The sequence below is a fragment of the Oncorhynchus nerka genome, linkage group LG4, assembly GCF_034236695.1.
Source record: "Oncorhynchus nerka isolate Pitt River linkage group LG4, Oner_Uvic_2.0, whole genome shotgun sequence".
Lineage (NCBI taxonomy): Eukaryota > Metazoa > Chordata > Actinopteri > Salmoniformes > Salmonidae > Oncorhynchus > Oncorhynchus nerka.
This window is the reverse complement of record NC_088399.1, coordinates 33,377,267-33,401,726: the sequence shown is the minus strand read 5'-3', so window position 1 is coordinate 33,401,726 and position 24,460 is coordinate 33,377,267. Positions and strand designations below refer to the sequence as shown.

The 24,460-nt window shown below is 44.4% G+C and overlaps 1 protein-coding gene across 1 annotated transcript in view; it reads right to left on the bottom strand.

The window, feature by feature from the left end:
* LOC115117511 (mediator of RNA polymerase II transcription subunit 13-like) overlaps nt 1-24,460 on the bottom strand; it is a 126,180-nt gene that overhangs the window by 9,480 nt on the left and 92,240 nt on the right. Inside the window, 17 exon segments of the mRNA XM_065017465.1 lie at nt 269-448; nt 1,988-2,491; nt 2,494-2,915; nt 3,022-3,224; nt 4,165-4,322; nt 4,325-4,351; nt 4,354-4,383; nt 4,982-5,054; nt 5,252-5,379; nt 5,464-5,539; nt 8,981-9,191; nt 9,327-9,989; nt 10,324-10,428; nt 10,567-10,723; nt 11,130-11,294; nt 13,284-13,517; nt 15,707-15,852. Of these exon segments, the coding sequence (XP_064873537.1) occupies nt 269-448; nt 1,988-2,491; nt 2,494-2,915; nt 3,022-3,224; nt 4,165-4,322; nt 4,325-4,351; nt 4,354-4,383; nt 4,982-5,054; nt 5,252-5,379; nt 5,464-5,539; nt 8,981-9,191; nt 9,327-9,989; nt 10,324-10,428; nt 10,567-10,723; nt 11,130-11,294; nt 13,284-13,517; nt 15,707-15,852 (3,482 nt within the window).

Below are 24,460 nucleotides of genomic sequence, written 5' to 3'. Positions count from 1 at the left end.
TGAGAAGATTTATGGAAGGCTGGACTGGACTGAAAGAGGTCAGGTGATTGTCATGTTCGATTACATTTCTCCAGTTATCCTTTGTACAGCAATATTTAGGCGGCCTACTCCTAAATTGAGATCAGTGTAAGAACCTGAAATGTTGACATCAAATATAATTTACACAAAAGTGAAGTCACAAACAGTTCATGGGAAATCTATCTAAAATACAGTACATTTCAAATATCTACTGTAGATATGTCAATAAAGAGTGTCCCTGGTGGCTTACCGTAGGATCCCCGGCCGGCCATCTTGTGGAACTGTTGCCATGTGAGTGGACCCTGGACATGCTGGATGTTCTCCCAGGTCCGGCCTGTACGTTTCTTCTGGATTGCGTCCTGGAGGAAGGGCTGCAGGGACAGCAGCATACGCACCACGTCCTGGGACGACAGAATACTGATGTCCAACACTAGGGAGAGACAAGGACACACACACACACACACACACAAGAACACACACACGAGAACAAACACACACACACAGAAATACATATATTACATAAATAAGCATTAGACATCATACACATTGAACGTCACATTACACAACAGTCCGTATCTAACATAGAGAAACATGGATTTAAACTTCGAGTGAATGGATTGATCTTGTTTAATTTTCCATTCTAAGAAACAATATGCTACACGACATGACCAAAAGTATGTGGACTCTTGCTCATCTAACATCTCATTCAAAAATCCTGGCCATTAATATGGAGTTGCTACGACCTTTGCTGCCTTAACAGCTTCAACTTTTCTGGGAAGGCTTTCCACTAGATTTTGAAACTGGACTGCCACAGGAGGTCGGGAACTGATGTTGGGTGATTAGACCTGGCTCACAGTCGGCGATCCAATTCATCCCAAATGGGGTTGAGGTCAGGAGTCTGTGCAGACCCGTCAAATTCTTCCCCACCGATATTGACAAAACAGTTCTGTATGGATATCGCTTTGCGCACGGGGGCATTGTCATGCTGAAACAGGAAAGGGCCTTCCCCAAACTGTTGCCACAAAGTTAGAAGCACATAATCATCTAGAATGTCATTGTATGCTGTAGCATTAAGATTTCCCTTCACTGGAACTAAGGGGCCTAGCCGGAACCACAAAAAACATTATTCCTCCTCCACCAAACTTTACAGTTGGCACTATGCATTCGGGCAAGTAGCGTTCTCCTGGCATCTGCCAAACCCAGATTCGTCCTTCAGACCGACAGATAGTAAAGCATGATTCATCAGTCTAGAGAACGCGTTTCCACTGCTCCTGAGTCCAATGGCAGCAAGCTTTACACCACTCCAGCCAATGCTTGGCATTGCACATTGTAATCTTAGGCTTGTGTGCAGCTGCTCGGCCATGGAAACCCAATTCATGAAGCTCCCGATAAATAGTTCAGTTCTGCTGACGTTGCTTCCAGAGGCAGTTTGGAACTCGGTAATGAGTGTTGCAACCGAGGACAGACCATTTTTACGTAATACGCCTGTTCTGTGAGCTTATGTGGCCTACCACTTCACGGCTGAGCCGTTGTTGCTCCTAGACGTTTCCACTTAACAATAACAGCACTTACAGTTGACCGGGGCAGCTCTACTGGTCAGAAATTTCACAAACTGAATTGTTGGAAAGGTGGCATCCTATGACGTGGCCACATTGAAAGCCACGTTGCAAGTCACTAAGCTCTTCATTAAGGCCATTCTACTGCCAATATTTGTCTATGGAGATTGCATGGATGTGTGGTCTATTTTATACACCTGTCAGCAATGGGTGTGGCTGAAATAGCCGAATCCACTAATTAAAAAGGTGTCAGTAAACCTTTGTATAGATAGTGTATTTATAACTGTAATCAGTTCACCGCAGATAGACAGCCACTATCAGCTCTATCACCACTGTCATCCCTACTGTCATCCTCCAATTACTATCACCCCTTGGCATCCTTCTATCATCCCAGCCGGATCCCTCCTCCTTACCATTGGTGTGAGGCCAGGAGTGTAGAGCGCTGCTCCTCACAACAGCCGGATCTACTTTCCCCCCGGCGGGGTTATCCACATACTGCTGCCCCTGAACCAGCGCGTTGTAACACTCCACACACGCATCACTGCCATCCGCCCACTGCTTGTCAGACATCCAGCTCTGGAGCAGTGCCCCCTGGCGGCCGTGGCAGGAGCAGGCAGGAGGGAGGTGTAGGGAGGCCAGGGAGGAGATGGGCTGGGAGCACTGCTCCTGGAGGAGCTCCATGACAGAGGAAGGGGCGGGGGAGGAGTCCTGGGGGCGCTTGGCCCGGGGGTCTCCCATGGGTGGGTCTCTGCGGCACAGCGCCAGCCTCCTCTCGGCTGCCCGGCCCACCTCCGAGCCCCTCCCGAAGATGTCCAGCTCGTCCTCCAGGAAGAGGCCCGTGCCGTGGGCCAGCCGGCGGTTGACGATGGCGCTGAAGCCGCACATGCAGCGGTACTGGTCCTCGAGAGTGGAGTCGGGATGTACACGCCCACGTCAGCGCCCTTCACGTTCATGTTGCAGGCGCAGATGCAGCAGCTGTCGAAGTTGCGATCTTTGAAGACGTTGAGGACTGAGTCAGAGAGGAGCAGGGCGGCGTACAGGCTGTGGGCCTCGGGCAGGGCGGGGCAGGACGCATGGGGCTCAGTCAGGGAGCTCATAGGCAGGCTGGTGGAGGGCGTGGAGGCAGGGGAGCTCAGCTCTGTCCCGGTGCCCTCCTGCTTCACAGAGCCCTGCCCGCTGGCCGTGCCAACACCCTTTGGGGTGCGCGGGGTACGAGGGGTGGGGACGGAGAAGCGGGGGGTGGCAGGGGAGGGCGAGGGGAGGATACCACCGGTGGTGCCTATGGATAGGGCACTGGCACTCATCTGGGCATACTCCTGGTCCCCAACACTGGGGACGTTGCTGGAGGACACACACACACACAGTAAATTCAACGTGGTAACGTTTAAGGTACATTTTATGAACATCCATCCAGCTGTAATAGAACCAACCCTGGTACAGTACTTACACATATCCATCTCTGATGAAGGAGGGCGGCAGGGAGGAGTAGTGCTCCATCTTGGGCAGCAGGGCCCAGGAGGGCCGGTAGTAACACTGGTCAGGCACCTTGATGGGGGGCAGACACTGACTGGGGAGGGTCCGCAGCGGAGCAAACATGGAGCAGCCCATCTGTGGCTGGACAGACGGGACACGGTACACAAATGAGAAGTCCTGCAGAGGGGGATGGGGAAGGAGAGCTCATTGTAAATGTGTTCCCACAGTATCACAATGTGTCACAGAGAGACAATTGAGCACTTAACAACGACACAAGTTGAAACAGGCTGTATGGTGAGGAGCAGTTCAGGTATTTGGTTCCACATACCAGTGAGTCCTCTAGCAGGCCAGCAGGTATAAACATGCTACAGCAACATCAGTCAAGATCAAATGAGACGCTAAAGTTTACATTAACACTGGTAGGCTGCACAGTGCCCTGTAGCTACTTTATTTGAAGCATTTTCACTATTATAACATTCATCATACGACCACCAGTGTTGGGGAGGAGTGAACTACATCTAGTTCAACTAGCAATGCAACTGTAGCTGTAGCTTGGTGGTAGTTGAACTCAATTCAAATATATGTACTGTTTTCAATACTTAATTACTTTATTGCCATTTAACACTGGAGCTTATTACTGGAACTACACGTGACTTTTTCTTCAAAAATAAAATAAAACATGGGTGAAGTAGGCAATCATTTCCTTTCTTTTTTGGTATCAGACCTGACTAATTTTAATTTGAAACATACGTAGATTTAGAGTTTAATAGGCTAAATGACACATTCTGTTAACATATGACCCCAAAGTGATCTGTCTTGCAATTTGTAGTCAATGACATTACAGAGTTACATATTTTTCACATAAACATACTTTTCACGAAGTGGTTTGGATGTAGTGAACAACTTTTTCAGAGTAACTTTAGGGTAGCTTTAGTGTAGTTTAACTTATTCCAGTGTGAAGCAATTGGTAGCTTGGTCAACTATATTTTCAGAGTAGTTTCCCAAACACTGACAACCACTAACCATATTAACCAATTTGAATATATCAATCGGTTACATGATGTCACATACTACAGACTTAATCGTTTCCATTCCCATTACTTCTGTGGTGCCTCACCTTAATGTCCTCATGTTTAGGACTGGCCATGCCTTCCTCCACCTCCATCCGGTACTCCTGGAGCTGGGTGGAGGACAGGGGGCCCAGGGGGTGGTCAGAGCCCCCCGAGGGGGCTGGTGGCTCTTGGCTGGGGGTGTCACGGTATGTCATGATGGGGAGAAGGCCGGGTGCTGCTCCAGGGAAGGGGTGTGGGGAACATCCGCTGGAGGTCTGCTACTGCTGAATGGAGAGAGGGATGGGGGAGGAGATGAGGGGAGGAGGAGAGAGAGAGAGAGAGAGAGAGAGAGAGAGAGAGAGAGAGATGGAGAGAGAGAGAGAGGGGGAGAGAGAGAGAGAGAGAGAGAGAGGATGGGGGAGGAGATGGAGGGAGGGATGGATGGGGAGAGAGAGAGGGGAGAGAGAGAGAGAGAGGAGGGAGGGAGGGATGGATGGGGAGGAGATGAGGGGAGGAGATGAGAGAGAGAGAGAGATAGAGAGAGGGAGGGAGGAGGGGGAGGAGATGAGGGGAGGAGAGAGAGAGAGAGAGAGAGCGAGAGAGAGGGACAGGGGAGGAGAGAGAGAGAGAGATGGGGGAGGAGATGAGGGGAGGAGAGAGAGAGGGAGGGACGGGGGGAGGAGAGAGAGAGATAGAGAGGGAGGGACGGCGAAGGACAACGAGAGATAAAACAGACAGAAACAGGCAGAGAAGATGTGAGAGAAGGAGAAGAAGAAAGATTATTATTCCCAGGTCTCAGAATCATGCTAAACTAAGCTAAGATAACATGCATAAGATAACAAACAAACTGCTGAACATGTGTACATGTAAAGATAGACTCACTTGAAGGATAGGGCACAGCCACCCTCCCATCCCTTCGGTCTTCACCTCCTGATACCAGGACCCTGGCTGTGTGCTGATTGGGGCAAGCAGTCTACAAATTATTATACAACACATATCTAAGTCTCCTTGGATAAAAGTGTCTGCTAAATGGCATGCACAGTAAAGTATACAATTATTTATTATTATGATGAGTGTATAGCGCTTTGTTGAACGAGGGAATGAAAATGAAACAGATTTTAGACATCCAGTAATTGTTCAAATGTTTCTCACCCCAAGTTCCTCCTCATCCTCGTCGAAAATGTTCTCCAGGTCTGAGATGAGGACCACCAGATCAGTCTCCCTGGTTAGAGGAGGGTTTTGGGCTTTGGCTGCCTCGTCGTCCTGCGGTGAGTCATCATCTAGAAACACACAAACAAGACAATCAAACACAGCGCAAAGAACACACCTCATAATACATGTGTTGTCAACATTCAAATCCTTACCAGCTTTGGGGGCAGAGCTAAAGATGGACATGGCATCTTTCCCATCAGGCAGTGCACCGTTGCTGATATCCTCTCCCTGGAAGACAGTTATATTCATGAAATTTTGTCAGCAGGTGATTGTCAACCAAATTACTTCCGGTCTCACTGTAAATCACCATTAATTAACATAAACACATTTAGCAGCTACTGGCATCCACGCATAGCCTACAAGCCACTGATGCAGACCTTTGTAAAAATCTACACTTTAAAAAGTCTAATAAATACATTTAATTTAACCTATACAGTCACAATAAATCCATTATTTATTTTAGACAGGAAAACATGAAATGAAGAAAATGTTGTCTATTTCCGAATAACACAATAGCATACTCTGAGTTGTCCTTATGTTAGGTCCTGATCTGGCTGTACCATATGGCTGTGGGCTACACTAGTTTATTTAGCAAACACGATTTGCCTAGAATTCCGTGGCATTATTTTATAGTATGAAGAATACAATTGAACATAGCATAACATTGATTTCTGAGGGAGTGCGCACATGCTGCTGTTCTGTGTTGAGGGATTAACAAAGAAACAGGTCCTACTATATGCTTCATTTAGAGTTATTCATGCAACTTTAGTTGTGATACAAACATTGGGCTACATGTTTTGATTTTTAATACATTCCAAGGCTCATGATGTGACTAATGATGATTTGAAAAAGGTTGCATGAAAGGCATGAGCTCTGCTTTGTTTTTGTTTTGCGCAGGCTGCACACACTTCATCAGTCTCTCAGTCACAATTTAACAAGCAGTTGATAATGCCTCGAATTTCCCGGTGGCATCCCCATTGTGTGGCTGTAATGCCCCTTAAAGAAATCCATGTTTTTTGCTGCCAGTGGCCATTGTGCTCTTGGGCTGAATATAACAACTATAATTCCCTTCTCCCAGCTGCGTGCTCCGAAGCACCTCTAACTCACATGGCTCTCTCAGATATCTCAATTCTTATTAGCCAATGCCTGTCACGTGATCAAGTCCTTATCCTACTTCAGAGCTAAGATGCCTACAAGTGAAGACAGACACATCGGGGACACAACTGCGCGCCTCCTTCTTATCGAATTCCGAGAGGCATATTGAAGATGTTAGAAGAGCTGTCCACATTACTTTTCATCAGCCAACAAAATGAGTAGGCCTAACGGACAGCAAAGGCATGAGGCTGTTGCAACAGATCAACACGTTTAGCTTAAATTGTTGATAAACTACTAGGCACATTATAAGCACAACAATGCATGCACACATGGCAGTAAGCTATAAGTGTGAAAGTTCCATTAGCAGGAAAATACCATTCTCAAAAGTGACCGCAAATGCGATTTACAGTGGGGCAAAAAAGCATTTAGTCAGCTACCAATTGTGCAAGTTCTCCCACTTAAAAAGATGAGAGAGGCCTGTAATTTTCATTATAGGTACACATCAACTATGACAGACAAAATGAGAAAAAAAATCCAGAAAATCACATTGTAGGAATTTTAATGAATTTATTTGCAAATTATGGAAGGTGAACCTCCGTCCCAGTCTCAAATCTCTGGAAGACTGAAACAGGTTTCCCTCAAGAATTTCCCTGTATTTAGCGCCATCCATCATTCCTTCCATTCTGACCAGTTTCCCAGACCCTGACGGAAAAAAACATCCCCCACAGCATGATGCTTCCATCACCATGCTTCACTGTGGGGATGATGTTCTCGGGGTGATGAGAGGTGTTGGGTTTGCGCCAGACGCCAGCGTTTTCCTTGATGGCCAAAAAGCTCAATTTTAGTCTCATTTGACCAGAGTACCTTCTTCCATATGTTTGGGGAGTCTCCCACATGCCTTTTGGTGAACACCAAACATGTTTGTTTATTTTTTCTTTAGTTAAGCAATGGCTTTTTTTCTGGACACTCTTCCATAAAGCCCAGCTCTGTGGAGTGTACGGCTTAAAGTGGTCCTGTGGACAGATACTCCAATCTCAGCTGTGGAACTTTGTAGCTCCTTCAGGGTTATCTTTGGTCTCTTTGTTGCCTCTCTGATTAATGCCCTCCTTGCCTGGTCCGTGAGTTTTGGTGGGCGGCCCTCTCTTGGCAGGTTTGTTGTGGTGCCATATTCTTTCCATTTTTTAATAATGGATTTAATGGTGCTCCGTGGGATGTTCAAAGTTTCTGATATTGTTTTAGGACCCAACTCTGATCTGTACTTCTCCACAACTTTGTCCCTGACCTGTTTGGAGAGCTCCTTGGTCTTCATGGTGCCGCTTGCTTGGTGGTGCCCCTTGCTTAGTGGTATTGCAGACTCTGGGGCCTTTCAGAACAAATGTATATATACTGAGATCATGTGACAGATCATGTGACACTTAGATTGCACACAGATGGACTTTATTTAACTAATTATGTGACTTTGAAGGTAATTGGTTGCACCAGATCTTATTTAGGAGCTTCATAGCAAAAGGGGTGAATACATATACGTGCACCACTTTTCCGTTTATAATTTATTTTTATTTTTTAAAACAACTTAATTTTTTCATTTCACCAATTTGGACTATTTTGTGTATGTCCACTAAATTAAATCCAAATAAAAATCCATTTAAATTACAGATGAATACTTTTGCAAGGCACTGTAAATAGAGTAAATGAAGGACGCTTTCCCCATGGTTCAGTTTCATGCAAGCCAGATAGGCTATACTCCTGTTGTGAAGCAAAGAAATGTGCTTAATATTAGGAAAGTTGCTAAATAAGTATAGCATGCCTAGCCTATAGAAAGCTGATGGGATCCTCTTTTTAATAGAGGCCATCAAAACTCTGTTTTGTCATGCAATTACATAGCCTATAGAAATGTTGAGCAACATGAGCTCATGGGCTCTCATGAAGTGTTTGATTTGATTTTCTATGACATTTGCATTGATGTTAGCGTGATTAGAGGGACAATAGAGGGCTGAGAACCAGGCAGTTAGCAAGTTTGGCCGGCTACTAATGACCTTCAGCAGCATCAGAGCTGGGAGAAGCCTACAGTAGTTACCATAACTAAACGGTCACTTGGAATTGGACTGCAGCAGTAATAATCAAATCAAATCAAATTTATTTATATAGCCCTTCGTACATCAGCTGATATCTCAAAGTGCTGTACAGAAACCCAGCCTAAAACCCCAAACAGCAAGCAATGCAGGTGTAGAAGCACGGTGGCTAGGAAAAACTCCCTAGAAAGGCCAAAACCTAGGAAGAAACCTAGAGAGGAACCAGGCTATGAGGGGTGGCTAGTCCTCTTCTGGCTGTGCCGGTTGGAGATTATAACAGAACATGGCCAAGACGTTCAAATGTTCATAAATGACCAGCATGGTCAAATAATAATAATCACAGTAGTTGTCGAGGGTGCAGCAAGTCAGCACCTCAGGAGTAAATGTCAGTTGGCTTTTCATAGCCGATCATTAAGAGTATCTCTACCACTCCTGCTAATACAGTCACTGTAACAGCCCTATCCACCAACAATACTAATCATTGCAATTTATTTTTACTTACCTTGGGGCCTCTCTTGCTAGGGTCTCGGGCCTTCAGTCTCTTGGAGGTGGGGAAGCTGTACTCGATGTCTCCTTCCTTGAAGTCATATGGGTCGTCCCCAAGGTCCCCCAGCCCTTCCACCCCAGGCTGCTGCAGTAGACCCAGGGTCTGGATGTGTTCCCTAACACGCTCCTCGGATATCTTGAAACACTTCTCTGTCTGTGCAAATAGTCTGGAGGGAAATTAGATAGGAAACTTAGAGTGATCCTCTGAGTGTGTGTGTGTTTGTGTGCCTGCCTGCGTGCTTGTGTGAATGCTGGCATGCGTGACTTTAGTTTCTACATTTATGAACTGGTCTCTCTCTCACCTTTTCAGTGCAACTCCCTCAGTGGCCTGTGTCTCTGTCTTTAATTCCACTCTGTCACTGGGCAGCTCTGGAGGCCTGAACTCAGCCTTATCAGCCCTAGGAGTCCTGAAGCCCCTCCACCAGCTCGCCCCAGCTTCCCTCTCTCTGGGCCCCAGAGGGGCTGCATAGAGAGCAGTCGCACTGGGCTCCATCACCCCCAGCCCTGACGCCCCATCTGGACAGGGGGCCATGCCCACAGGAGCATCCAGTACCTCAGGGTCCTGCCCCACCCGTGGATGGGGGCTGAGCATGGGGGGTAATGGGGAGACAGGAGAGTGGAGCAGGGACTGGGGGGCTTTCCTGCCAGCTGAGAGGGGCTTGGGGTACTTGCAGGTGGGCATGGGATCCAAGAGAGGGTCCAGGGCGACTAGGCCGAGTTGGGACCCTCCAGTGGAGTCTTGTTCCAGGCAGGTCTCCTGGCCCACAGAGAGCCGGTGGTGGAAGGGGGTCATGGCGGCGACCCTCTTGGGCTGTTTGTCGGGTTTCTCTGACTTGTCCGTGGCCTTGTGCTTAGGCAGGGAGGGAGGAGGAAGTGCTGGGCCCAGGGAGGGGGTGGGGTTGGCACCAGACAGAGGGTTGGCAGAGGAGGTGTTGGTCTGCTGCTGCTGTTTCTGCTGCTTTAACCTTCAGGAAGAGAAACAGGATCTGATGGCAGACAGAACTAGCGTGGCAGGTGAGGATTCTGCTCTTAAACATATTGAACACTTTCAACTATGTGTAGCAACTTGTGAGGACTTGTCTACATCATATCAACACAGTATATTTAATACAAATACATACACTACATTTTCACAATGTTCACATTATTTCTACATAATCAATACGCAATATTCAAATACAATAGGCTTCACATAAGTAGCACCAGTTAAAATGAAGCTCAGATGTCTAGCTGGGTGGTGCCATGCTCCAGTGCTAAACGGCTGGAGCACTACCACCAGATGCCAACCCCTGTGCCAACCTGGAGCAGCTGCAGGGCGCCCTCTCGCCCGAGTCGATAAAGTCCCAGGTGGTCACCCCGTTTGGCGCCTCCTTCTTTGGCGTCACGCTACTGGGCACACTGCATCTGGGGGCACAAAGAGAAGCGTGAGGGCGCCAATCGTGTCACTGCACACCAACACTAACAATCCCACCGCAAATGCCAAGAGATAAACCGTGTCTGTAGCTGTGCCCCGGTTAGCCAGCAGCCTCTCTAGACACTCACTTGTGTTGCAGTTGGTTGAGATAACACTCCTTCCATGCCTGATGCACCACCTGATTGGTCAGTTTCTTCCCAGAATGCTTTGGGCTGTGGTTGGTGGCTCCAATGGCCCTCTCCTGGGCAAGGAGGATGCTGGACACTGTCACAAAGCCACTGTCTGCTGAAATAATCAACAGATGACATTATTCACTGGTGTTTGTTCCATTTGGCTGTGGGTGGATGTCTTAAAGGTGCACGGCAGGAGACACTTTACTAGGACTCTTGAGATATTGAGAAATTGCAAATTGCAACTCAAGAACAACTCTGCAGCTACAGTACAGCATCATCAGTTCGTTTGTATCAGCTGTTTTATTTCTTAATTTATTAGATATTCATCAAGTAGACTTCATTCAATGTTGATTATGGATTTTATTGCATTTAGAGTTGGGTTATGGATTGCAGTATTGAGTTGTTTTGCTGTTGTGCAAGTAGAGCTGAATCAGAGTCATTTTGGGTATGTGATTATTCAGGGTCAAGTTCTGGTGTTTATGATGATGATATGGTGTGGTGGTAGAGGCATCCAGTACCTGAGCAGGGCTGTTCAGGTGAGGTGGGCGGTGTGAGGGGGATGCTACAATGGGAGGGGTCTCTGCTGAGCCCCTGGGCTCCGGGGGCAGGTTGGGGCTGGTCCACAGGCAGGTCGCCATGAGCAACCAGCACAAAGGCAGCTGGGTAGACCATCCTCACACCACCTAGAAGAAGATGAAAGAGTAGTTTAAATCCCCTCACACTCACACAGATGCACTCATATCCACCCCACACACTCCTTCTGGGGCCAATACACACTGGATTGGTTAATCATTGTGTGGCCTACAGCGGCTGGCTGGTACTGGGCTTAGGGAGGTCCGATTTCAATCAGTTCTAATCAATGATGAGGGGTCAGGCATCCAGTCGATGGGCTTGGCAGCCAGTCAATGGGCTGATTACACCATGCTGTGTATCCGTCACTCCCTGGAGCTTCACTGAGCTCCTCTCTTCTCCTATCCCTGGAGCTTCTCTCATCTTCTCCCAATCTCCCCTTCTCCTCTCCTCCTCTCTCCACTCCTCTCCTCCCCTCCACACCTCTCCCCTTCTCTCCTCTAGTCTTTCCTCCTTACCTCAATGCACTCTGAGAGACATAACACTTCTCCCTAGAGAGCGCTGGATCCACCACTAATTAACCACCTCCAGTATCATTTAGCCTCAAACAGACAATGAATGTGCAATCAAAGCTGAGACTAAAATCAATGAAGAGCTGTTGTTCTCTGTAGTTCCCTCTTTAGGTGTGATAATGATAATACATTTCAGTAACACCATATCAAAACACTTTGCCAATAGCCTACTGTCACCCATAGCCTAATGTTAATGCGTGTGCACTGAGTGTACAAAACATTAGGAACACCTCCCTAATATTGAGTTGCATCCCTCCCCCCTTTTGCAGCATCAATTCGTTGGGGCATGGACTCGACAAGGTGTCGAAAGCGTTCCACAGGGACGCTGGCCCATATTGACTCCAATGCTGTGTGTCAAGTTGGCTAGATGTCCTTTGGGTGGTGGACCATTCTTGATATACACGAGAAAAACCCAGCAGCGTTGCAGTTCTTGACACAAACCGGTGCGCCTGGCACCTACTACAATGCCCCGTTCAAAGGCACTTACATTTTCTGTTTTGCTCATTGACCCTCTGAACGACACATATACAATTCATGTCTCAATTGTCTCAAGGCTTAAAATCATTATTTAACCTGTCTCCTAACCTCATCTATACTGACTGAAGTGGATTTAACAAGTGACATCAGAAATGGATCATAGCTGGATTCACTTGGTCAGAGCTGGGAGGATTGTCAGCTGATGTGGCGCACTTGGGCATGCTTAGCCTGCAGGCTATAAAGGGAGGCCACATCAGCCAACAATCTCTTCCCTGACTGGCAGGCTGGCTTCCACCACCTTTAGTGTTCTTGTTGTTTTCACCATACAACACACTCTCCACACATCCACACACTGCATACACTACTGATCCTACAGACGTCCACAGCTTGTGTTACATTGTTGTATTTGTTATTAATTAGTTGAATAAATGTATTCCTTTTTACATGTAAGTCATGCGTGGTCTCCCTTTGTTGTAACGAACTATGAGCCAGGTCGTAACAATATATATACAGCAAAGTGTGTACATTCAATTACATTCAAAGGTAGCAAGCAGGGCCGGCTCCAGGCATTCGCAACATAAGTGGTGGTTCCCGAGTGGGAACTCAGTTTAGGAGTTTAGGAACTCATTTGGTTATAACTTACTGTTGAGAGTTAGAATAGTAGAATACACAAGGTGCAAGTTCGTAATGTGGTTGTGCATCAGCAGTTTATCTCCTGACAGTCAGTCAATCAGATCAAATAAATGATTGGTAGGTTAGTCTAGCTAGTTATCTAAACTTACAGTAATCATGGCGGAAAACTGACCAGGGCACATGTCCAGGGGCCCTGACATCCAGGGGCCCTGACCTCCAGGGGGCCCACATTGATTTTTGTTAGTCACTCTCACTCAGATATCACATTAAAAAAAGGCTAATATTTCTCTACACCCCAAGGCAAAAAATGGGCAGATTTTCAGGAAATTGGTTTAAAAATAGAATACAAATCTCGCTTATGGTCCCCAAAAGGCTACAGCCAGCCCTGGTAGCAAGTGTTTTGAACGTTACCATACATACCTACGATGACCTCGACGGCCACATGACTGTTGGGGTCAAACGGCAGGTCAGTGCCCTCCCTCTCCGCACCCATGCCCCCCATGCCGGCACCTCCTGTTCCCCCCTCTCTATGGCACTGCAGCACCATGGGGTAGAAGTAGCTCCACTCCTCCATCAGCTTCCTCACAGCTTGGTCACTCATCTTATAGGCCTGGCCCGTCAGAGAGCCCGACAGACCATACGGACTCAGGATCACTGCAATGGCAATGGGTGGAGGGATGGACAGACAGAGATAGAGTCAGATAGATGGACATACAGATGGGAGCACAGACACATATATAGGTAGATGTAGAGACAGACACATAGATAGGTAGCAGTAGAGACAGACACATAGACAGGTAGAAGTAGACAGACACATAGATAGGTAGATGTAGAGACAGACACATATAATAGGTAGCAGTAGAGACAGACACATAGATAAACAGCAGTAGAGACAGACACATAGATAGGTAGAAGTAGACAGACACATAGATAGGTAGCAGTAGACAGACACATAGATATGTAGAAGTAGACAGACACATAGGTAGGTAGCAGTAGAGACAGACACATAGATAGGTAGCAGTAGAGACAGACACATAGATAGGTAGCAGTAGAGACAGACACATAGATAAGTAGCAGTAGAGACAGACACATAGATAGGTAGAAGTAGACAGACACATAGATAGGTAGCAGTAGAGACAGACACATAGATAGGTAGAAGTAGACAGACACATAGATATGTAGAAGTAGACAGACACATAGGTAGGTAGCAGTAGAGACAGACACATAGATAAGTAGCAGTAGAGACAGACACATAGATAAGTAGCAGTAGAGACAGACACATAGATATGTAGCAGTAGACAGACACATAGATAGGTAGAAGTAGACAGACACATAGATAGGTAGCAGTAGAGACAGACACATAGATAGGTAGAAGTAGACAGACACATAGATAGGTAGAAGTAGACAGACACATAGATAGGTAGAAGTAGACAGACACATAGATAGGTAGCAGTAGAGACAGACACATAGATAGGTAGAAGTAGACAGACACATAGATATGTGGAAGTAGACAGACACATAGATAGGTAGCAGTAGAGACAGACACATAGATAAGTAGCAGTAGAGACAGACACATAGATAGGTAGAAGTAGACAGACACATAGATAGGTAGCAGTAGAGACAGACACATAGATAGGTAGAAGTAGACAGACACATAGGTAGGTAGAAGTAGACAGACACATAGATAGGTAGAAGTAGACAGACACATAGATAGGTAGAAGTAGACAGACACATAGGTAGGTAGAAGTAGACAGACACATAGATAGGTAGAAGTAGACAGACACATAGATAGGTAGAAGTAGACAGACACATAGATAGGTAGAAGTAGACAGACACATAGGTAGGAAGCAGTAGAGACAGACACATAGATAAGTAGCAGTAGAGACAGACACATAGATAAGTAGCAGTAGAGAGACACATAGATAGGTAGCAGTAGACAGACACATAGATAAGTAGCAGTAGAGACAGTCACATAGATAGGTAGCAGTAGAGACAGACACATAGATAAGTAGCAGTAGAGACAGACACATAGATAGGTAGAAGTAGACAGACACATAGATAGGTAGCAGTAGAGACAGACACATAGATAGGTAGAAGTAGACAGACACATAGATATGTAGAAGTAGACAGACACATAGATAGGTAGCAGTAGAGACAGACACATAGATAAGTAGCAGTAGAGACAGACACATAGATAGGTAGAAGTAGACAGACACATAGATAGGTAGCAGTAGAGACAGACACATAGATAGGTAGAAGTAGACAGACACATAGATATGTAGAAGTAGACAGACACATAGATAGGTAGCAGTAGACAGACACATAGATAGGTAGAAGTAGACAGACACATAGGTAGGTAGAAGTAGACAGACACATAGATAGGTAGAAGTAGACAGACACATAGGTAGGTAGAAGTAGACAGACACATAGGTAGGTAGCAGTAGAGACAGACACATAGGTAGGTAGCAGTAGAGACAGACACAGATAGGTAGAAGTAGACAGACACATAGGTAGGTAGCAGTAGAGACAGACACATAGGTAGGTAGCAGTAGAGACAGACACAGATAGGTAGAAGTAGACAGACACATAGATAGGTGGCAGTTGAGACAGACACAGATAAGTAGCAGTAGAGACAGACACATAGATAGGTAGATATAATAGAATAGACAGTCAGAGAGAGGAGCACAGAGGTGCAGGATATCAGAAAGGACCACTCATGTCCAGATTCAGAGATTTGATAATACACATAGTTATGACATTGATGCTCAGGTTAAAACAGAGGCGGCTAAAGACATCCAGTGTTTTGGCTCTTACGTCTCTCTCTTACCCTGGCTGTTTCTCACCTTGTACGGGGGCTGAGGAGGTCTGGGCCAGGCGGATGTGGTCATCAGTGATGTGGTAGGCAGGCTGGTGTTGGGCAATCTCTACGCTGGTGCACACATTACTCTCCCCATGCAGGAAGAAGGTGAAGGAGCATGATAGGTGCTCACTATAGACAGAGAGAGAGAGAGAGAGAGACACAGAGACAACGTCAGTCACATACAGTCCCTATGCAGTAAAGACTTTTCACTGCAGCGAGAGAGACAATATAGAGACAACATTTCTGGCACTTTGCACTAAGTTGCTGTTATACCATGTAGTTACTATGGTAACAGGGATGGCATTAGCTCCCCATGGTAACTACTGATTAGTAATTGTGAGCTGCACATTTGTACATACAGTACACGTAGATGAGAAAACAGACTTAATGTGTCTTTGAAAATACAAAGCTTTTCATGAAATCATATAAGCTTATCGTTCATCGTCCAACATATACGGTAGGTCCTTATTGCAGGAATAAATCCTAATTTCCCTATGATTGATTAACGTGACATAATGTTTATGTATGGCTTCTACTCTTCAGTATACTTCTTGGTACAGTTTATTATGGTGGTCTTTGTTTTATCACACATGTAATAGCTAACCCATTATTGTGATCTATAACTGAGGGTGGGCAGGACATCATTAACCACCTGATGTTAATGATGTGCATTTTTAATCTATAAACCCCATCGCCTGTCTAGCCAGGCTTATAAGCCAGCAGACAATAAACTCAGCATGTAATCTCCATGTGATTACCGTGCTGCCTAGTGCCTATGCAATATCTCTGTACCCTGAAGAAACTGGCCTATGTTAGAGCCGTAATGGATCATCAATTCAATACAGTGGCCACTTCCAAAGCCACACACGGGCTATTTTGGAATAGAACTAATGATAATATCTCAGAGTCTGTTATTCACTGTTGATGTGGCCTGAAGATGGCGCTGAGTGATTGCGGAGAGAGACCAGACATAAACATTCCTCAAGCTCACCAAGAAAAACATACCATCATAACAGCAGGCGGTTCCAGCACTGCCATCCAGATTCACACACTGAGGCACACACACACACACACACACACACACACACACACACACACACACACACACACACACACACACACACACACACACACACACACACACACACACACACACACAAGCTTCCTGATGTTCCGGCTGCTGCATCAGGCCATGAAACTCAAACTGGCTTCTGTTCTACAGTACTACATCTCCCATCTCAATAATTTAGCTCTCTACAGCACATGTATATATATATATATATATATTTTTTTTAAAAAAAAATCGATGTCGCTCCACTCCACCCCCTTACTTAACGCCACATGAAGAGCTATTTATAGCCGTGAGGGGTGCCTTCGGGGATAGTCTATAGTTAAGAGTCCAGTCCAGCCCACCACACACACACACACACACACACACAAATGCACATATTCAGCCAAGTTGGACCTACTGTATGAAAAGCATGTGATGTTGTCTGACGCTGCTTCCCTATGGTGACTTTGCATCACTGCCCAGTGTGAACTCATCCATATGAGTGGACAACAGGCCTTTGGGATACAGTCATGTACAAAATAATGCAATAAGATTAAAGTAGTTCCCTACCTTTTGGAACAGAATCATGTAAGAACGACAGTAAGTATAATTAGACGGTTTCCTAAATTTCAAAATTGTCAGCTCCAGTTTTAATATTTCTAATTTCTATGTGGCCAAATTAAACAATTACTTAAGACAAAATGTTTCTCTATTTGTATTGTTCCCCTTAGTTTCACACACTGAAAATGCTTTATTAACCAATCATAAATACAATCTATAACTTTCACAACTGTCTTCTGATACACTGTCTTTCACTTCTGGAGAGTCTCCACTTGGACTGCCTCTATACACTTTTAATAAGCCATGTGTAAGGAGCTCCCACAATGTCCTCCTCACATGGGTCATCCTATTTACTCAACAGTCAAGCCCCCTATTTATACTCAAGCAGGAGACAATCTCCTGGGGTGCTCATTTTTTTTTACGAGAGCCGCATACAAAAACACACATTAGTCCTTTCCATGACTCCCCCGTGACCCCTTCTCCAGACCCCCAGACTCCCTCCCCCGTGACCCCTTCTCCAGACCGCAGTCAGAGCAGGAGAGGGAGGGAAATCTTCATGAAAAATGTTCCGACATAAAAAAATCACCGCCCAGCTCACAAGCTGGCTTCTCCCCTCCCTCCTTGTCTGTACTGAGCGGGTGGAACATCCAGCAGTCAGAACACTGGCTGAGTCTTTTCATATTTCAACATTGTGACAGGGGGACCTGAGCTGAAAGTCTACTGTACAGACTGACTGGCTAACAGCACCTTGGTATAGTTTACCTTGGTAAATCAACTAGAGCACATACAATGGTTATACTGTACCAAAACATTATGTCCACAATATAAGGCATGATAACAGTAATGACAATGTACTGTAGGTAATCACAACAATCATAATATAATGTTTTGCTCCATTTCAGACAACAACACAGACTGAGTACGTTTACATGCACAGTCATATTTAGATATTAAACTCATTGTGGCAGTAGGCAGATTATGCAATAGTCATGTAAACACCTTAGTCTGTTTAGCTTAATCCAAGTACGGTCATAATCGAAGTAAGCATACACTGATTAAAACACGTGGTTTTCTGAGCAGACATGTAAACACCTTTACCTTTTACTGCAGTGGGCTAAATCCGGGTCTACTTTGAAACAAAAGTATACACCTCACACACATGGTTATGAGCTTAAAAAAAAGAAGACACCTGTATCATGTTAAGTTTAAATGTATTACATTTTGAGTTTGCATTACAATATTCCACTTCATATACACCACAGAAGACTGAAATATAACAAAACCGTTTGAAATAGAAACACCGGATTTTCAGCGTAAAAATAATAATACATGTTTATAATTATGAAATTATGAAAAATATTCATAACATTCCACCCATGAGGCCGCTAGGTCATTTTACTGTTGGAAAGGCTACTAGGCGTTCCAGTGGTGTATTTGATCTGCACATGTGCTAGCACCAGCCGAGAGCCTCCCTCTTTAGCACCAGCCGAGAGCCTCCCTCTTTAGCATGAGGGAAGTGAGTTCAGAACAACTGAATGTATGAGTCTTAGAAGTAACTTTCACATACAAACTTTATATCTCCCAACTCAGAAGGAAATATGCTTCTCAAAAAGAACATGGTCGATGTGCAAAAAGGTTTATTTTGATTGGTGACTTTCTGCATTTACCAGAGTGCCATCAGGTAGCCTGATGTCAGATGTGTCCATGTAAACAGGATTATTATCATCGCTGCAACGCCCGTACAGACTCGGGAGAGGTGAAGGTCGAGAGCCATGCATCCTCCAAAACACGACCCTGCCAAGCCACACTGCTTCTTGACACACTGCTCGCTTAACCCGGAAGTCAGTCGCACCAATGTGTCGGAGGAAACACCGTATACCTGGCGACCGAAGTCAGCGTGCATCCCATCACAAGGAGTCGCTAGAGCACAATGGGACAAGGACATCCCGCCAGGACAATTGTGCGCCGCCTCATGGGTCTCCCTGTCACAGCCGGCTGGGATCGAACTGTAGTGACACCTCCAGCACTGTGATGCAGTGCCTTAGACCGCTGTGCCACTCGGGAGGCCCGCATGTACAGTGCCTTGCAAAAGTATTCATTCCCCTTGGCGGTTTTCCTATTTTGTTGCATTACAACCTGTAATTTAAATTGATTTTTATTTGGTTTCATGTAATGGACAACCACAAAATAGTCCAAATTGGTGAAGTGAAATTTCAAAAATGACTTGTTTAAAAAAAAAAAATGTAAACAGAAAAGTGGTGTGTGCATATGTATTCACTCCCTTTGCTATGGAACACCTAAATAGGATCTGGTGCAACCAATTACCTTCAAAGTCACATAATTAGTTAAATAAAGTTCACCTGTGTGCAATCTAAGTGTCACATGATCTGTCACATGATCTCAGTATATATACACATCTGTACTGAAAGGCACCAGAGTCTGCAACACCACTAAGCAAGGGACACCACCAAGCAAGCGGCACCATGAAGACCAAGGAGCTCTCCAAACAGGTCAGGGACAAAGTTGTGGAGAAGTACAGATCAGGGTTGGGTTATGAAAAAAGATCAGAAACTTTGAACATCCCACGGAGCACCATTAAATCCATTATTAAAAAATGGAAAGAATATGGCACCACAACAAACCTGCCAACAGAGGGCCGCCCACCAAAACCCACAGACCAGGCAAGGAGGGTATTAATCAGAGAGGCAACAAAGAGACCAAAGATAACCCTGAAAAGCTCCACAGCGGAGATTGGAGTATCTGTCCACTGGACCACTTTAAGCCGTACACTCCACAGAGCTGGGCTTTATGGAAGAGTGGCAAGAAAAAAGCCATAGCTTAAAGAAAGAAATAAGCAAACATGTTTGGTGTTCACCAAAAGCCATGTGGGAGACTCCCCAAACATATGGAAGAAGGTACTCTGGTCAGATGAGACTAAAATTGAGCTTTTTGGCCTTCAAGGAAAACGCTAAGTCTGGCGCAAACCAAACACCTCTCATCACCACCCCGAGAACACCATTCACACAGTGAAGCATGGTGGTGGCAGCATCATGCTGTGGGTATGTTTTTCATCGGCAGGCACTGGGAAACTGGTCACAATTGAAGGTATGATGGATGGCGGTAAATACAGGGAAATTCTTGAGGGAAACCTGTTTCAGTCTTCCAGAGATTTGAGACTGGGACAGAGGTTAACCTTCCAACAGGACCATGGCCCTAAGCATACTGCTAAAGCAACACTCAAGTGGTTTAAGGGGAAACACTTAAATGTCTTGGTATGGCCTAGTCAAAGCACAGACCTCAATCCAATTGAGAAACTGTGGTATGACTTAAAAATTGCTGTATACCAGTGGAACCCATCCAACTTGAAGGAACTGGAGCAGCTTTGCCTTGAAGAATGGGAAAAAATCCCAGTGGCTAGATGTGCCAAGCTTATAAAGACATACCCCAAGAGACATGCAGCTGTAATTGCTGCAAAAGGTGGCTCTACAAAGTATTGACTTTTGGGGGGGGGGGGGTAGTTACGCACACTTAAGTTTTCTGTTTTTTTTTGTCTTATTTCTTGTTTGTTTCACAATAAAACATATTTTGCATCTTGAAAGTGGTAGACATGTTGTGTAAATCAAATTATACAACCCCCCCCCAAAAAATCTATTTTAATTCCAGGTTGTAAGGCAACAAAATAGGAAAAATGCCAAGGGGGGTGAATACTTTTGCAAGCCACTGTAAATGTTTTTTTTTAATTGTTAACATGCATTGGTCAAAACTGAAGTCACATTGTCAAAACTCTTCACACAGTCAGCAAAACAGAAGTGTATGTGGACCAAAATGTGAATCATTTTTAATTGCTTCCACACAAAATGCATTCAATGACCACAATCTCCGAAACTCTTTTCTCATTCATACTCCTGCAAAACTATATATTTGCAGCACTTGTTTTCAAATGCTAACACACTGTTTCCAAAACTGTTAAAAACACATGTAAAACAGAATGATGGTAAATGTCACGCATTTCTGCAGTTACCAGACTGAAACATATAGAAAATCTCAGCAGAATATTGAATCATTCCAAACACAGCTGATTGCAATTTCAGCTGAAAGCCTACCCAAGTGTCCTGTTTTTAGTCTCGTTACCAAGCGGACAAAAGAGGATGGCTGTCACGTCCCGACCATAGAGAGCCTTTATTTTCTATGGTGGAGTAGGTCAGGGCGTGACTGGGGGGTTATTCTAGTTTATATTTTCTATGTGGGGTTCTAGGTTGTTTTTTCTATGTTGGGGTTTTGGTATGATTCCAAATTAGAGGCAGCTGGCTATCGTTGTCTCTAATTGGGGATCATACTTAAGTAGGATTTTTTTCCACCTGTGGGTTATGGGATTTTGTTTATGTTTTGAGTTAGTGTTGTAGACACGGTTCGTTGTTTGTTAGTTTATTGTTTATTATTTTGTCTTTGCTAAAATGTAACTTCTTTAATAAATTATGTGTAACTCAACATACGCTGCGCCTTGGTCCGTTTCTACGAACGATCGTGACAATGGCTTCAGAATGATTTACAGTTTTTTTTACAATGGCTAGGACTAGAGGTCGATTTGTATTATTTTTCAACGCCGATACCGATACCGATTATTTGAGGACCCAAAAAAGCTGATACCGATAAATCGGTCGATTTTTATATACATATTTGTAATAATGACAATTACAACAATACTGAATTAACTTTTATTTAACTTAATATAATCCATTAATAAAATCCATTTAGTCTCAAATAAATAATGAAACATTTTCAATTTGGTTTAAATAATACAAAAACACAGCGTTGGGGAAGAAAGTAAAAGTGCAATATGTGCCATGTAAAAAGAGCTAACATTTAAGTTACTTGCTCAGAACATGAGAACATATGAAAGCTGGTGGTTCCTTTTAACTTCTTATGGCTGGGGACAGTATTGAGTAGCTTGGCCCGAATAAGGTGCCCAGGTGTCCAGAGTAAACTGCCTGCTACTCAGTCCCAGTTGCTAATATATGCATATTATTAGTACATTTGGATAGAAAACACTCTGAAACTGTTTGAATGATGTCTGTGAGTATAACAGAACTCATATGGCAGGCAAAAACCTGAGAAAAAATCCAACCAGGAAGTGGGAAATCTGACGTTGGTCGTTTTCCCAAATCATTCCCTATTGAAGATACAGTAGGATATTGGTAATGTTGCACTTCCTAAGGCTTCCACTAGATGTCAACAGTCTTTAGAACCTTGTTTGATGCTTCTAATGTGAAGTGGGAGAGAATGAGAGGGGAATTAGTCAGAAGTCTGGCAGAATGCCTTGAGCTCGTGACGCTAGTTCACATGAGAGCGAGCTCTGTTCCATCGCAATTCTACAGACAAAGGATTTTTCCAGTTGGAACATTATTGAAGATTTATGTTCAAAACATCCTAAAGATAGATTCTATACATCGTTTGACATGTTTCTACGAACTGTAACGGAACATTTTGACATTTCGTCTGCTCCTAGTGAGTTTCGTGAGTTTCGCGCTTCGTGAGTTTGGATTTGTTTACAAAACGCGCTAACAAAAGTAGCTATTTGGACATAAATGATGGACATTATCGAACAAAACAAACGTTTATTGTGGAACTGGGATTCCTGTGAGTGCATTCTGATGAAGATCATCAAAGGTAAGTGAATAATTATAATGTTATTTCTGACTTCTGTTGACTGCACAATATCTTTTTGGCTTGTTTGGGCTCTGAGCGCCGTACTTAGATTTTTGCACTGTTTTGCTTTTTCCATAAAGCTTTTTTAAAAATCTGACACAGCGGTTGGATTAAGGAGAAGTGTATCTAAAGTTCCATGTATAACACTTGTATTTTTATCAACATTTATTATGAGTATTTCTGTAAATTGATGTGGCTCTCTGCAAAATTACAGGATGTGACTCCTCTCTTTGGCTGGAAAAATAGCTGTGTTTTTCTGTGACTTGGCTCTGACCTAACATAATCGTTTGTGGTGCTTTCGTCGTAAAGCCTATTTGAAATCGGACACTGTGGTGGGATTAACAAGAAGTGTATCTTTAAAATGGTGTGAAATACTTGTATGTCTGAGGAATTTTAATTGAGATTTCTGTTGTTTTGAATTTGGTGCCCTGCACTTTAACTTACTGTTGTCATATCGATCCCGTTAGCGGGATCTCAGCCCTAAGAAGTTTTTAACATGAGTCTTCAATATTCCCAGCTAAGAAGATTTAGGTTGTAGTTATTATAGGAATTATAGGACTACTTCTCTCTATACCATTTGTATTTCATATACAGTTGAAGTCGGAAGTTTACATACACCTTAGCCAAATACATTTAAACTCAGTCTTTTCACAATTCCTGACATTTAATCCTAGTAAAAATGCCCTGTCTTAGGTCAGTTATTTCAGCTTTGATTTCTTTCATCACATTCCCAGTGGGTCAGAAGTTTACATACACTCAATTAGTATTTGGTAGCATTGCCTTTAAATTGTTTAACTTGGGTCAAACGTTTCGGTTGGCCTTCCACAAGCTTCCCACAATAAGTTGGGTGAATCTTGGCCCTGCTGATAGAGCTGGTGTACCTGAGTCAGGTTTGTAGGCCTCCTTGCTCGCACATGCTTTTTCAGTTCTGCCGACAAATTTTCAAATCTTGGCCCTGCTGATAGAGCTGGTGTACCTGAGTCAGGTTTGTAGGCCTCCTTGCTCGCACACGCTTTTTCAGTTCTGCCGACAAATTTTCTATAGGATTGAGGTCAGGGCATTGTGATGACCACTCCACAACCTTGACTTTGTTGTCCTTAAGCCATTTTGCCACAACTTTGGAAGTATGCTTGGGGTCATTGTCCATTTGGAAGACCCATTTGCGACCAAGCTTTAACTTCCTGACTGATGTCTTGAGATGTTGCTTCAATATATCCACATAATTTTCCATCTTCATGATGCCATCTATTTTGTGAAGTGCACCAGTCTCTCCAGCAGAAAAGCACCCCCATAACATGATGCTGCCACCCCCGTGCTTCACAGTTGGGATGGTGTTTTTCGGCTTGTAAACCTCCCCCTTTTTTCTCCAAACATAACAATTGTCATTATCGCCAAACAGTTCTATTTTTGTGTCATCAG